Source organism: Pristiophorus japonicus, chromosome 7 (genome assembly GCF_044704955.1).
Source record: "Pristiophorus japonicus isolate sPriJap1 chromosome 7, sPriJap1.hap1, whole genome shotgun sequence".
NCBI lineage: Eukaryota > Metazoa > Chordata > Chondrichthyes > Pristiophoridae > Pristiophorus > Pristiophorus japonicus.
In genome coordinates this window covers 130,738,642-130,754,869 of record NC_091983.1, presented here as the reverse complement: position 1 = coordinate 130,754,869, position 16,228 = coordinate 130,738,642, and the positions used below count along the sequence as shown (strand labels likewise).

The following is a 16,228-nucleotide window of genomic DNA, read 5'->3' as shown; positions in this document are numbered from 1 at the left end:
TCATATGCAAATGTGACCCAGAAAGTTGTTTTTCTACTGTTGTGACTTCCAATAGGCAATTTATCATGCAATATCCATGTCTCGCTCAGCTGAACAGGTTTATCTGCCTTCAGACTGATCGTGCACTTTTAGTTCTCCTGAGGCAAAGCTGGAGAGGAAAATACTAGCCATCCTTAAATACTCCCCCGCCCCCCCCCTACACACAAACACACACACACACACTTACAAAAATTGCAGCAACAGTCAAACTATCCTTCCTGCTCAGCTCTCAAATCCTGATTACAAGATGTCTCTCCTCCACCTGAGCTGTAATGGTAGAATATGCTCAAGGGGCTGAATGGCCTATTCCTGTTCCTATGTCAGATAATAAATTGTTGCATGGCATAATACCCTCTTCTAAAACAATGTATGTTGCAATTCAGCATGAGAAATGCCACTGGAGATCATCTAGTGTGTATCCATATATACATAAAATATACATAGATTGGATCTTGACCTCTTTTAGGGAGCTCTAATTAGCATTTAAAGCCATTGATTTATTACAGGCAAAATCAACTTTTGCTTCATAAATCCTATCACTAACAACTTTTTTACACATCATTACATTTTTCCAATGCAATGTGACGACATATTGATAGGATATTGCTATCAATCTCAAAATGTTTCAATTAATTGTTTTAATAATGAGCCATGCTAATTTTGTCATTTCAGGCTCACATTCACCATTACCTTCATGTGGATGGAATGGAACAAAGCTGTTTCACAGAAGCAAACAATTCTTTGTCATCCCTAATAGAAGAGTACAACCAGTTGGATGCTACTAAAGGGCTAACAGTCGGCAATTTTCCACGTCTTTCCATTGCGGTGTAAAATATTATATAGTGAAAGCAAGAATTGTTAAAAACAATATTAGACTGAGAGTCTCAGCAGTAATTTAATTTTGTATAATAGTGAAATAATCAGGTACACAGTATAGACCTCGAAGGCATGCAAAAGGTAATATGTTGCTCAAGTCCCAAAAGGTTTGTACAACTTGGTCTACGCCAGATGTGAAGATATAAAATGTGTCCTGTGTAAGGTTCTGAACCCGCGTTCTTCAATATTTCTAAACTATTGCAATATTTATTTCAAAACATTTGCATTATTCCTGTGGTGAATTGGCATGTCATCCCACATGGAGTATTAATATGGCAGATAGACCCGGGAAATCTTAAATCAATCCCTGGCATGCTTGATAAGCTATTCTCACCTGGGACAGTGGAAGAATCACTGGGCCCAAGTTTCGGGCTGCACCTAGAACGGCGCAGCCCCGACCTGGACGCCCGTTTTTCACGCCCGAAAGTGCGCCTAAAAAATACCTGCAGATTCTCCGGCTCCCTGCAGGTCGTTTGGAGCTCGGCGCAGCGCAGCACGAGCTGTGGGGGGGCGGAGCCAGGTCCCTGCGCTGAAATCAGTGCCGGGATCTCTGCACAGGCGCGCTACAGTGGGCACGCATGTGCAGTAGCTCCAGGCGCCCGAAACTGTGTGGGAGGGGCCCGAAGCACGCAGCCCCTAGCCCTGGCCGAATGGCCTCACTGGGCTGTGAGGATCAGGCTGCACCTCTCTCGTCCAGATCCTGCTCTGGCTCCAGCTGGCTCTCTCAACACCCCCCCCCCTCCCCCAAGCTCCCGCTCCGGACCCCCCACGCCCAGCTCCCGCTCCGCTCCGACCACACCACCCCCTCCCCAGCTCCTCTCCCCCCTCCCCCCCTCCCTCCCTCCCTTCCTTCCCACCTCCCTCCCCCCCCTCTCCCCTCCCTATCCTCTCCGCACCCCTCCCTCTCCGCACCCCTCCCTCTCCCCACCCCCTCCCCTCCCCCCCGAAACACATACACAGACAGACAGAGAGAGAGAGACACTGACACTGGCGGACAGAGAGTGAGAGAGAGACACACTGGGGGGGTGGGGGCCCGTCCCAGCACGCTGTTGGAGGGCTCCTGGTGCTGCAGTAGGTGAGTAGAAAATGTTTTATTTATTCATTTTTTTTTTAAATTATTTTTTATTCATTTTTTTGATTGATTTGTTGATGTATTTATCATTTATTATTGATGATGGCTATTTGTAAAACTGAAGTGTTTAATGTTTGTAAACTTCCCTTTAACCCCCCCCCCCCTTGTTCCCTACGCCTGATTTGTAACCTACGCCTGATTTTCGAAGTGTAGACAAGGTTTTTCTGAGTGTACAAAAATCTACACTTACTCCATTCTAAGTTAGTTTGGAGTAAGTTTTCACTGCCTAAACTTTCAAAACGGGCGTAAGTGGCCGGACACGCCCCCTTTTCAAAAGAAAATCTGTTCCAAACTGAAACTGTTCTAACTGACTAGATCTGGAGCAAACTAAATGCCGAGAATTGCAATTTCTAAGATATTCCATTCTAAACCAGTTGCTCCAAAAAAACAGGAGCAACTCAGGCCGAAACTTGGGCCCACTGTGTTTAAAAGTTAGGAAGGGAAAAATCAGCAAGTCTACCCTCTTCTAGTTGCTATTGTGTGATCCATTGTGGAATTTGCGCATCTGTGAATATCACAGGAAGATATGACTGGGATTAGCTGTAATATCTTACATGATTAAGTATTGACATAGTTTACCATTCTATTGATACTTTGTATGGAAATTAGTTACTTTAATAATATTAGGTTGTTAATGTGCATATAGTTGCACCCCAGTATTGATAACCTCCTTTTGGAAGGGAGAAAAATTCGAAATAGAAACTTAAATACTGCCACTATGTAAGAATATGTTCCTAGCATCAACAGTTCAACATTCTGAAGTACTCTTTATTCCATTTTAGTGTGCTGGAAGGAATTGAAATAACACTTCAAAATATGTTGAATTTATTTGGATTCCAGTCCTTAAACTCCTTTCCTCAGTGCTATGAAATTGGAATGTCTGAGCAAACTTATTTGGATGCTAATAAAATCCTTTCTGGATTCCATTAGTATTTATTTTAGTTTGTATACTTGTTTGCTTATATTAATAACTACATTTGAATCAACTTTACAAATGATCTGCACGTGAAACTTTTTTGTCATTTTTAAAAATGAATAAAATACCAAAGGTAACTTTAGTAGTTTCATTAAGTATTCAAGTTTAATATGGAGTATTAATGTTTAACAAGATGGGTATACATACTAATTTTTGCATGATTATTTAAAGTAATTTAGATGTACATGTCAGAATACAATTTTTATGTTTTGTGTATATGTTTTGTGAATTTAGTTTCTGACTTTTCTACCATTCTATCATCATTCTATTAAAATCATTTTGTTCAATTACTTGCTATAGATCTTTCAATATTATTTGACCATGTATGATATGCACTTCCCACTTTGAGCATACATTTTGGAAAAATATTTTTGTGTGTAATGCAACTGCCACCCCACTGTTCACATCAATTATACCGCCAAGTACTCATTAAAGCAACCACGCAGCAGAGAAGATTGAAATAGTTAAGTGCACAAAATGTATGGCAATAGAGTTGTTAGGTATAAGTTCCAGGTGTGTAGAGTTTTGGTTTGGACCATTTGCAATACTTTTATTTCCATAGTTTCCAGATTGTACTGCATCTCTTCCAAACTGAAACCTGCATCTTTTAATCTCTCTCACACTGAGCTAACTTAACCCAGAGGATTGGGAAACTTTTAAAAGCCAGCAAAGAACGACGTAAAAAAATGATTAGAGAGGGAAGATAGATTATGAAAGTAAACTAGCACGAAATATAAAAAGATAGTAAGAGTTTCTACAGGTACATAAAAAGGAAAAGAATGGCTAAAGTAAATGTTGGTCCCCTAGAGGATGAGACTGGGGAATTAATAATGGGGAACAGGGAAATAGCAGAGATGTTGAACAAATATTTTGTATCAGTCTTCATGGTAGAAGATACTAAAAACATCCCAGTAGTGGATAATCAAGGGGTGATTGAGAGGGAGGAACTTAATAAAATCACTTTCACTAATGATTTAACCATAGTTTCCAGATTGTACTGCATCTCTTCCAAACTGAAACCTGCATCTTTTAATCTCTCTCACACTGAGCTAACTTAACCCAGAGGATTGGGAAACTTTTAAAAGCTAGCAAAGAACAACTAAAAAAATGGGACTAAAGGCGGACAAGTCCCCTGGACCTGATGGCTTACATCCTAGGGTCTTAAAAGAAGTGGCTGCAATGATAGTGGATTCATTGGTTGTAATCTACCAAAATTCCCTGGATTCTGGGGCGATGCCAGCGGGTTGGAAAACTGCTAATGTAACGCCCCTATTTAAAAAAGGAGGCAGACAAAAAGCAGGAAACTATAGACCAGTTAGCCTAACATCTGTCGTTGGGAAAATGCTGGAGTCCATTATTAAGGAAGCAGCAGCGGGACATTTGGAAAAGCATAATTCAATCAAGCAGAGTCAGCATGGTTTTATGAAAGGGAAATCATGTTTGACAAATTTGCTGGAGTTCTTTAAGGATGTAGCAAGCAGGGTGGATAATGGGAAAACCAGTGGATGTGGTGTATGTGGATTTCCAGAAGGCATTCGATAAGGTGCCACATAAAAGGTTATTGTACAAGATAAAAGTTCATGGGGTTGAGGGTAATATATTAGCATGGATAGAGGATTGGCTAACTAACAGAAAACAGAGAATCGGGATAAATGGGTCATTTTCCAGTTGGCAAACAGTAACTAGTGGGGTGCCGCAGGGATCTGTGCTGGGGACTCAACTATTTACAATCTATATTAATGAGTTGCATGAAGGGACTGAGTGTAATGTAGCCAAGTTGATACAAAACTGGGTGGGAAAGCAAATTGTGAGGAGGACACAAAAAATCTGCAAAGGGATATAGACAGGCTAAGTGAATGGGCAAACATTTGGCAAATGGGGTATAATATGGGAAAATGTGAGGTTATCCACTTTGGCAGAAAAAATAGAAGAGCAAATTATAATTTAAATGGAGAAAAATTGGAAAGTGCTGCAGTACAGAGGGACCTGGGGTCCTTCTGCATGAAACGCAAAAAGTATGCAGGTACAGCAAGTATCAGGAAGGAAAATGGAATGTTGGCCTTTATTGCAAGGGGGATAGAGTATAAATGCAGAGAAGTCCTGCTACAACTGCACAGGGTATTGGTGAGGCCACACCTGGAGTACTGCGTAAAGTTTTGGTTTCCGTATTTAAGGAAGGATATACTTGCATTGGAGGCTGTTCAGACAAGGTTCACTAAGTTGATTCCGGAGATGAGATGGTTAACTTATGAAGATAGGTTGAGGCCTATACGCATTGGAGTTGAGAAGAATGAGAGGTGATCTTACCGAAACATATAAGATAATGAGGGGGCTCGACATGGTGGATGCAGAGAGGATATTTCCACTCATAGGGGAAGCTAAAACTAGGCGACGTAGTCTCAGAATAAGGGGCCACCTAATTAAAAACTGAGATGAGGAGGAATTTCTTCTGAGGGTTTTAAATCTATGGAATTCTTTTCCCCAGAGAGCTGTGGAGCCTGGGTCATTGAATATATCTAAGGCGGAGATAGACAGGTTTTTGAGTGATAAGGGAATAAAGGGTTATGGGCAGCAGGCAGGTTAGTGGAGTTGAGTCCATGATCAGATCAGCCATGATCTTATTAAATGGCGGAGCAGGCTCGAGGGGCCAGGTGGCCTACTCCTGCTCCTGTTGCTTATGTTGTGTTCTAACAATAAGCTTGATTTAGAATAAACTGGGTCCGGAGACTGTGTAGCTCAACCCACTTTATCAAAGCCTCCCTGATAAAGTGCAACATTCCCACTGGCACCTGGGCGTCCCTGGCCCAAGACCGCCCTAAGTGGAGGAAGTGCATCCGAGAGGGCGCTGAGCACCTAGAGTCTCAATGCCGAGAGCATGCAGAAATCAAGCGCAGGCAGCGGAAAGAGCGTGTGGCAAACCAGTCCCACCCATCCCATCCCTTCCCTCAACGACTATCTGTCCCACCTGTGACAGAGACTGTGACTCTCGTATTGGACTGTTCAGCCACCAAAGAACTCACTTCAGGAATGGAAGCAAGTCTTCCTTGATTCTGAGGGACTGCCTATGATGAGCTCACCCACTACTTCTGTCAATTCAGTAAGTAGAAAATAAAACTAGTCCACTTTGTAAATAAACCTGATCCGTCATTTAGCTAATACAAGTGATTCACAGAAACAAAGGAAGTACAGGCAAAATCCTAAACGGCATAATGTTTGCCTAAGTAAAATGGAAGCAGGTCAGAAGGGATTAATCTACTTCTTTTCAAATGTTAACTTTTCCATGCTTAATGTCAAGCGGTATAGCAAATGCTGCTTTCAGCTTTTCTTAGTTTCTTCAAAACTCTCTTTACAGTTTCCTATTTATTTGCTTGGAATTATATAGTAAAACTCAAACTGAAGAGAACATCAAAATCTAAAAGGAAATTTGGTCGGCTTTACATAACTACACACAAACTGTAATGCAGCTGATAATGTGGTAGAAGCAGATTCAATGGTAACTTTCAAAAGGGAATTGGATAAATACCTGAAAAAGAAATGTTTGCAGGGCTATGGGGAGCGGCACTAACTGGATAGCTCTTCTGAAAAGTCTGCACATGCAAGATGGGCTAGTGGGGTATGCTGTATTATTCTACGGACTGACTATTTGTACTAACAATTTTCTCTTCTCTGCCTGTGTCCTCCGGATCCCAACATCAACTGCCCGAAACTGTTACCAGAAGTTGGGCCCTGCATTTGACCACGTTATCCGAGCCAGCTGCTGACCCTCCGACCGAGCCGGGGAGAGAGAGAGAAGCAGCGGGCGGCGGGGGAGAGAGGTGGTGGGCGGCGGGGAGAGGGTCGGGGTGGGAGAGAGATGCTGGGCTGGATGGGGGAGTGTTAGAGCGCGGTGGGGGGGAAGAGAGACACAGGGATTGATAGTAAATTCCAAGCAGTCATTGAATTGTCTACAATGTGAATTCCATCTAGTTTGAAACATCTTGTATAAGAGATTCTTGTTTCTGTCCATCTGCGGATTGATGCATTTCTAGTTCGAAACTATTAGCTGGGCTATGCTTGAAATGAGCTTTCTACATTTTACCAGTAAATTGTGGACACCAGCATCATTAAGCGCTGCTGTGATTAGCTGTTGTAGACTGAGTGATGTTCCAAGAGCTAAAGATTGGCTTTTGCTCTCACATTGTGTGCATTGTTGGTACCTTGCCTTGTCTATCCTACTCTTTCACAACATCCAAGAAACGCTCTGCACATGGTTCAGCAAAGTGCCTCTCTTTGCTATGCTTTACTGTTAGCGCAAAAGCCTCAAACACATGTGCTGTGATTCCAAGTTAGCTGCATTGCTCATGGGCATCTAGTAATCACCAAGCAAAGTAACAAGTAGTATGTTCCTTGTAGAACCGATTTTGTTGTTGATTCGTTGTTCTTTAAATTGTCTATTCATGATGGCTCCTCTCAAAGGCGAGGTAAAAAACTGATTGGAAACATAGAAAATAGTTGCATGAGTATGCCATTCGGCACTTCGAGCCTGCACCACCATTCAATAAGATCATGGCTGATCAGTCACCTCAGTACCCCTTTCCTGCTTTCTCTCCATACTCCTTGATCCCTTTAGCTGTAAGGGCCATATCTAACTTCCTCTTGAATATATCCAATGAACTGGCATCAATAAATCTCTGCGGTAGGGAATTCCACAGGTTAACCACTCTCTGAGTGAAGAAGTTTCTCCTCATCTCAGTCCTAAATGGCTTATCCCTTATCCTTAGACTATGTCCCCTGGTTCTGGACTTCCCCAACATCGGCAACATTCTTCCTGCATCTAACCTGTCCAGTCCCGTCAGAATTTTATATGGTTCGATGCGATCCTCTCTCATCCTCTAAACTCCAGTGAACACAGGCCCAGTCGATCCAGTCTCTCCTCATATGTCAGTCCTGCCATCCCGGGAATCAGTCTGGTGAACTTTTGCTGCACTCCCTCAATAGCAAGAACATCTTTCCTCAGAATAGGAGACCAAAACTGAACACAATATTCAAGGTGAGGCCTCAGCAAGGCCCTGTACAACTGGAGTAAGGCCTCCCTGCTCCTATACTCAAATCCCCGAGCTATGAAGGCCAACATACCATTTGCCTTCACCGCCTATTGTACCTGCATGCCAACTTTCAATGACTGATGTACCATGACACCCAGGTCTCTTTGCACCTCCCCTTTTCCTAATATGCCGCCTTTCAGATAATATTCTGCCTTCATGTTTTTGCCACCAAAGTGGATAACCTCACATTTATCCATATTATACTGCATCTGCCATGCATTTGCCCATTCACCTAACCTGTCCAAGTCACCCCGTAGCCACTTAGCATCCTCCTCACAGCTCACACCACCACCCAGCTTAGTGTCATCTGCAAACTTGGAGATATTACACTCAATTCCTTCATCTAAATCATCGACGTATATTGTAAATAGCTGGGGTCCCAGCACTGAGCCCTGCGGCACTCCACTAGTCACTGCCTGCCATTCTGAAAAGGACCCATTAATCCTGACTCTCTCCTTCCTGTCTGCCAACCAGTTCTCTATCCACGTCAGTACGTTACCCCCAATACCACGTGCTTTGATGTTGCACACCAATCTCTTGTGTGGGACCCTGTCAAAAGTCTTTTGAAAGTCCAAATACACCACATCCACTGGTTCTCCCTTGTCCACTCTACTAGTTACATCCTCAAAATATTCTAGAAGATTTGTCAAGCATGATTTCCCTTTCATAAATCCATGCTGACTTGGACCGATCCTGCCACTGCTTTCCAAATGCGCTGTTATTTCATCTTTAATAATTGATTCCAACAATTTCCCCACTACTGATGTTGTAGTGTCTCTGCACCTTGTCACAAACTCACACGAGGCATGTATATATCAGACGCAGTCACTCTGTGACCTTCACTTTATTCCTAGGACCAAGGAGTGCTGACCCTGGGTGGGACCTCCCCTTTTATACCTGGAAACCCAGATGAGGAGTGTCTCCCGCAAGCTCACCCCCAGTGGTCAGGGTGTGCATTTCAAGGGTACAGGTACAGTGTGCATGAGTTACAGTTACATAACTATTGTCATTGCAAGATGGTGAAATACATGACATCACCTCCCCCCTTAAGTCTTTTAGTTTCAGAGGTTAAGTCTATCGGGTGATCGATGCTCTCTCGTGGAGCACCGCAGTTGTGGCTCTGGGGGCTGAGCCTCAGCACGCGTCTCTATCACTTGAGGTGATTCCGGCCTGTCCAGGCTGGCCGCCAGGACTGTACATGCTGAGGGCTGACTTTGTTGCTCGTATGCTGGCAGTGGTGTGGGTGCATTCTCATCATGCTCTTCTTCCGGTTCCTCCGTATCTATGCTGAACCTTGTCTTTACTTGGTCCAAGTATTTGCGGCATATCTGCCCATTGTTTAGTCTGACCACCATGAACCTGTTTCCTTCTCTGCCAATTACGGTGCCCTCAAGCCATTTGGGTCCCAAAGCATAGTTAAGAACAAATACCGGGTCATCTATTTCTATACACCTCCCCCTTGAGTTTCGATCATGGAGCTCGGTTTTGGACTGGTGCTTGCGCTCAACAATGTCTGCCAGGTCTGGGTGAATGAGGGACAGACGCGTCTTGAGCGTGCGTTTCATGAGGGGTTCCGCTGGCGGGACTCCCGTGAGCGAGTGCGGCCGGGACCTGTAGGCCAGCAGGAGGTGCGATAGGCAGTATTGAAGGGAAGGTCCTTGGATGCGTAGCATGCTCTGCTTTATGACTTGGACCGCCCGTTCCGCCTGGCCATTGAAGGCCGGCTTGAACGGTGCTGTCCGGACGTGCTTGATACCATTGCCCGACATAAACTCCTGGAATTCATGGCTGGTAAAACACGGGCCATTGTCGCCGACCAGGATGTCCGGCAAGCCGTGGGTCGCGAAAACCGTACGCAGACTTTCCACAGTGATGGATGTCATGCACGAATTCAATATGATGCACTCGATCCACTTCGAGTATGCATCAACAACGATCAGGAACATTTTCCCCATGAATGGGCCCGCATAGTCGACATGAATGCGTGACCATGACCTGGTGGGCCAGGGTCACAGGCTGAGAGGAGCCTCCCTGGGGGCATTGTCCAGCTGGGCACACGTCATGCAACTGTGAACCCAGTGTTCCAGGTCTGAGTCAATCCCCGGCCACCATACATGTGACCAGGCAATGGCCTTCATTAACACGATGCCAGGGTGCTCGCTGTGGAGTTCCCTGATGAACGCTTCCCTTCCTTTCTTGGGGCATGACTACCCGGCTGCCCCATAACAGGCAGTCGGCTTGGATGGAGAGTTCATCCATCCGTCTCTGAAACAGCCTGACTTCCTCGGGGCACACCCTGTGTGCGGGCGCCCAGTCCCTAGTCAGGACACATTTCTTTATCATGGATAGGAGGGGGTCCCTGTTGGTCCAGAGTTTGATCTGTCGGGCTGTGATGGGGGAGCCCGCAGTGTCAAAAGCCTCAACGGCCATGACCATCTCGGCGCTCTGCTCCGACGCCCCCTCAGTGGTGGCCAGTGGGAGCCTTCTGAGTGTGTCAGCACAATTTTCAGTGCCTGGCCGGTGCCTTATGGTGTAGTCATACACAGCCAGCGTGAGGGCCCACCATCGCTGTATGCGAGCTGACGCATTAGCGTTGACAGCCTTGCTGTCGGACAACAGGGATGTTAACGGCTTGTGGTCCGTCTCTAGCTCGAACCATCTCCCGAAAAGGTACTGGTGCATCTTTTTCACACCGTACACACATGCGAGTGCCTCCTTCTTGACCATGCCGTATACACGCTCTGCCTGGGAGAGCGACCTGGAGGCGTAAGCCACCAATTGAAGTTGGCCATCATCGTTACCCTGCTGCAACACACACCCAACCCCGTAGGATTACGCATCGCATGTTAAAACCAGTTTTTTACAGGGGTCATACAAAGTCAACAGTTTGTTGGAACACAGCAGGTTCCTCGCCTTATTGAAAGCATGTTCTTGACAATCCCCCCAAAACCATTCACATCCTTTACAGAGGAGCATGTGTAACGGCTCCAACAATGTGTTCAAGTTCGGCAGAAAGTTCCCAAAATAGTTCAAAAGTCCCAGGAATGATCGCAACTCTGACGTGTTGCTGGGCCTGGGCGCCCAGCGAATCGCCTCAGTTTTTGATTCGGTGGGCCGGATCTTGTCTGCGGCAACCCTCCTGCCCAGGAACTCGACCTCTGGGGCCAAAAACACGCACTTGGCCTTTTTCAGCCGCAAGCCTACCCGGTCCAATCGGCATAGCACCTCCTCCAGATTGCAGAGGTGTTCCTCGGTGTCTCGACCCGTTATAAGGATGTCGTCTTCGAATACGACCGTTCCAGGGATGGACTTGAGCAAGCTTTCCATGTTTCGCTGAAAGATAGCCACTGCTGAACGAATGCCAAACAGGCACCTGTTGTAGACAAATAATCCTTTGTGCGTCGTGATGGTGGTCAGAAGCTTGGAATCTTCTGCCAGTTCCTGAGTCATGTAGGCCGAAGTGAGGTCCAGCTTCGTGAACAGCTTTCCACCTGCCAACATGGCTCTCGGAAGCGGGTATTGGTCTTGCAGCGACACTCGGTTAAACGTGGCTTTGTAGTCGCCACAAATCCTAACCGAGCCTCAACGGCCAATCCCATCCTCATCGCCAAATGAAGTGTCTCTGCACCTTGTTACAAACACACACGAGGCATGTATATATCAGACACGGTCACTCTGTGACCTTCACTTTATTCCCAGGACCAAGGAGTGCTGACCCTGGGTGGGACCTCTCCTTTTATACCTGGAAACCCGGGTGAGGAGTGTCTCCCGCAAGCTCACCCCCTGTGGTCAGGGTGTGCATTTCAAGGGCACAGCTACAGTGTACAGTGTGCATGAGTTACAGTTACATAACTATTGTCATTGCAAGATGGTGAAATACATGACAGATGTCAGGCTAACTGGTCTATTATTACCCGTTTTCTCTCTCCCTACTTTTTTAAAAAGTGATGTTACATTAGCTACCCTCCAGTTCATAGGAACTGATCCAGAGTCGATAGACTGTTGGAAAATGATCACCAATGCATCCACTATTTCTAGGGCCACTTCCTTAAGTACTCTGGGATGCAAACCATCAGGCCCCTGGGATTTATCGGCCTTCAATCCCATCAATTTCCCTAACACAATTTCCCGCCTAATAAGGATTTCCTTCAGTTCCTCCTTCTCATTAGATCCTCGGTCCCCTAGTATTTCCAGAAGGTTATTTGTGTCTTCCTTCGTGAAGACAGAACCAAAGTATTTGCTCAACTGGTCTGCCATTTCTTTGTTCCCCGTTATAAATTCACCTGAATCTGACTGCAAGGGACCTACGTTTGTCTTCACTAATCTTTTTTTCTTCACATATCTGTAGAAGCTTTTGCAGTCAGTTTTTATGTTCCCAGCAAGCTTCCTCTCATACTCTATTTTCCCCCTCCTAATTAAACACTTTATCCTCCTCTGCTGAAGGCACAGCATTCAGAAGATGCTATTGGAAAAGTCCTTTATCGCTTACTATGTTAATAGGTCTGCAGTTTGCACTTTGCAGTAACATTGGGTATATTATCGTACTTACAGCGATCCTGAACTTCTAACAGAGTACTCTATCAAAACTGGAGGGTTTCATTTGTTGTTGTATTGTTGCCTGCCACAGAAACATTGCCAGAGAAGTGAAGGCATGTTTAGCACACTTAATGGTAGAGCAGACTAGATGTAATTCTGTGATAGTGGAACTCAGTTTGACAGTAAATACAAGGAGCAGCACAATAAAAATCAAAAAAATGAATGCATTCATTGCAGTTGTTAATTGCCTGTCCTAGCAGTAATACGCTGCTAGAGTGTGTGTGCGTGCAGACCTGTATCAATCACATCTTGTGCATCGCAGTTGAGATACAAATCATGTATTACATTTTGCTTATATAATCACATGTGATTGGTTTCATTTTCAAAAAATTGCAGCAAATCACTGCTGAACTGCACGAAAATGTACCAATCAAAAGTGTGTACAGAAACATTTGGAAACACTACCAATGATGCATGAAAACAACTAATTAATGATTTGAGCAGTGATCAAAACCTACCAATAAAAAAAGGGAAATATTTTTAGCCTCGTGGATACTCACTGTTGAGAAGCCTTGTACTGCAAATAAAGTCTGTATTATTACAAAGATTTAAAAATTACAAAATTGACTAGAAAATGAATACATTTGATTATATTGTAGAATGTTTTGCGTATGAAATGTATCTGACAAGGTTTTCTGTTAGAAGTCTGCCTCTGCGAAATCTTGGGTTATCATTGTAAGTTTTATGAAGAGACTAAAAAAAGTAAGACTCCCATAATTGGTGAATGATTGAAAGCAAAATTGGCCATTCACAGAACATGCTGTTTGTAGGTGCACAAATAATAGCGATGCGCTAACAGAAAGAAATAACTTATAATTACATTACACCATTCATGATCTTGGGATGCCCGAAAGCACTTTACAGCTAATAAAGTACTTTTGAAGTGTAGTCATTGTATAATGTTGGGGAGCAGCCATGGAAACCATTTTTAGAAGCAATAAAAGTAACTGCAGTTTGTTTATTTTCTCTTTGGAAGCTGCGAGGATCTAGGCAGACTTAAAAATGACTGAGAGTGGGAGCACTTGGGAAGGATGGGAGGAAAACAGAGGTCTGGGATTGGGAGCTATTGAGAGGAGGCCCGGGTGCAAAAATGCAAATAACAGAATAAGGTAATCTAACGTAGTAAAGTGGTGGTTTAAAGTGCTGATGTGTCACACTGAGAGAGACAGATATTGTAATTTTAATGTCTAGACAGAGTTAGTAGAAACTGTTCCCATTGGTGGAATGGCCACGAACCAGAGGACACAGATTTAAGATGATTGGCAGAAGAACCAAAGGCGACATGAGGAAAACCATTTTTTACACAGCGAGTGGTTAGGATCTCGCATACACTGCCTGAGAGGGTGGTGGAGGCAGATTCAAATCATGGCTTTCAAAAGAAAATTGGATAAGTACCTGAAGGAAAAAAAATTGCAAGGCTATGGGGAAAGGGCCGGGAGTGGGACTAGCAGAAGTGTTCTTTCAGAGAGCTGGCATGGGCTCAATGGGCTGAATGGCCTCCTTCTGTGCGGTAACCATTCTATGATTCTATGAACCACCAAGTAGGTGTGAACAAAGCCACCAAGAAAATAACTCCAGTTCAATCAGGTAGCTGGATGTGTTAATGTACTATCATCCATTCCAGATTATGTATTATTGCAAATAAAGAAAGACTTGCATATATATAGCGCTTTTCACGACCTCAGGATGTCTCAAAGTGCTTTACAGCCATTTAAGTACTTTTTTTTTTAAGTGTCGTTATGCAATGTAGGAAATGTGGCAGCCAATTTGCACACACAAAGTTCCCACAAACAGGAGTGGAATAAATGACCAGATAATCTGTTTTAGATGTTGGTTGAGGGAAATGTTAGCCAAAACTCTGGGAGAACTTCCCAGCTCTTCGAATAGTGCAATGCAACCTTTTATGTCCATGTGAAAGGGCAGACATCTCATCTGAAATACAGTGCAGCACTCCCTCAGTACTGCACTTAAGTGTCAGATTAGGTTATGTGCTCAATTCTCTGGAGTGGGACTCAAACCCACAACCTTTTGACTCAGACAAGAATGCTAGCACTGAGCTAAGGTTGACAACTGTTAAATATTGACGAGCTGTGAACAAATTTAGTCAACTGAACATGTGCAGAATAATAGATATTTGAATCTAGTATTTGCAACTTAATTGCAGCAATGCATTAGATATTTTCCTTTCAGTGCTCTGCAGGCATTACAAATATCTGTTTGAAGCCTATTTAGGAAGAAGCTAGTTATACAGTATCATAAGTAGTGACTTTTTATTATTGTACCTGTGTTGAGCTTTTGAAATTCAATTTAAAGAAAGACTCATTCAAAAAAACTAATTATTCACATATGCTTTACAAATTTTATAGAACAACAGAGTAAACTAGGGCTCTGTGCAATGAAGAAGGTATTCAGTCTTATGAGAGATGCTGCACTTGATGTACCTCCCCAGATGTTTTGTTGTTGTAGAACTTTAGGAGATTGTTTTTTTTCTCTCTGTATAGATTAGCTGCATAAACATAGAAATGGTGTAAGCAAATTAACATTCTTCTAAGGAGAAGAATTGTACAATTGTTTTTGTTCTCTAATGCCACTCATGAACCAAGCAGTCAAGGTGAAAACTATGTGATTGACTACAGTAGTTTCAGATTTGAGAACATGTCCTCTGAGTCAATACAGGCCTGTTGACATTTGCAAGATGTGATCCACATCATCTTCCACATGATAATTCCTCCATCAGTACAGTTAAATTCCACTTTCACAGTTTTTTCTTGGTTGGGAACACAGCAACGGGAATCTGAGCATGTACCACAGTATGTCGGTCTATAATTTCTTCTACTTGTGCAGCCAGAGAGAACAAATTTTTCAGACTTGGTATGTTGGAATGTCTGTAGACACTTCTTACCTTTCTAAAAGGAAAAAGGGAAAATGTAATAGAAACATAGAAACATAGAAAATAGGTGCAGGAGCAGGCCATTCAGCCCTTCTAGCCTGCACCGCCATTCAATGTGTTCATGGCTGAACATGAAACTTCAGTACCCACTTCCTGCTTTCACGCCATACCCCTTGATCCCCCGAGTAGTAAGGACTTCATCTAACTCACTTTTGAATATATTTAGTGAATTGGCCTCAACTACTTCCTGTGGTAGAGAATTCCACAGGTTCACCACTCTCTGGGTGAAGAAGTTTCTCCTTATCTCGGTCCTAAATGGCTTACCCCTTATCCTTAGACTGTGACCCCTGGTTCTGGACTTCCCCAACATTGGGAACATTCTTCCTGCATCCAACCTGTCCAAACCCGTCAGAATTTTAAACGTTTCTATGAGGTCCCCTCTCACTCTTCTGAACTCCAGTGAATACAAGCCCAGTTGATCCAGTCTTTCTTGATAGGTCAGTCGCACCATCCCGGGAATCAGTCTGGTGAATCTTCGCTGCACTCCCTCAATAGCAAGTATGTCCTTCCTCAAGTTAGGAGACCAAAACTGTACACAATACTCCAGGTGTGGCCTCACCAAGGCCCTGTACAAC

General features: G+C 43.9%; 2 protein-coding genes across 2 annotated transcripts in view; one reads left to right on the top strand and one right to left on the bottom strand.

Annotated features, from left to right (window-relative positions):
• Positions 1-3,087, top strand: part of tube1 (tubulin, epsilon 1) — a 58,483-nt gene extending 55,396 nt beyond the window's left edge. Inside the window, exon 12 of the mRNA XM_070885324.1 lies at positions 712-3,087. Within this exon, the coding sequence (XP_070741425.1) occupies positions 712-870 (159 nt within the window). The 3' untranslated portion in view covers positions 871-3,087. The remainder of the gene's footprint in view (positions 1-711) is intronic.
• A 12,246-nt stretch (positions 3,088-15,333) lies between these two features.
• Positions 15,334-16,228, bottom strand: part of LOC139266634 (cellular communication network factor 6-like) — a 52,520-nt gene continuing 51,625 nt past the window's right edge. The window contains exon 7 of the mRNA XM_070884223.1: positions 15,334-15,609. Coding sequence (XP_070740324.1) covers positions 15,334-15,609 — 276 coding nt within the window. The remainder of the gene's footprint in view (positions 15,610-16,228) is intronic.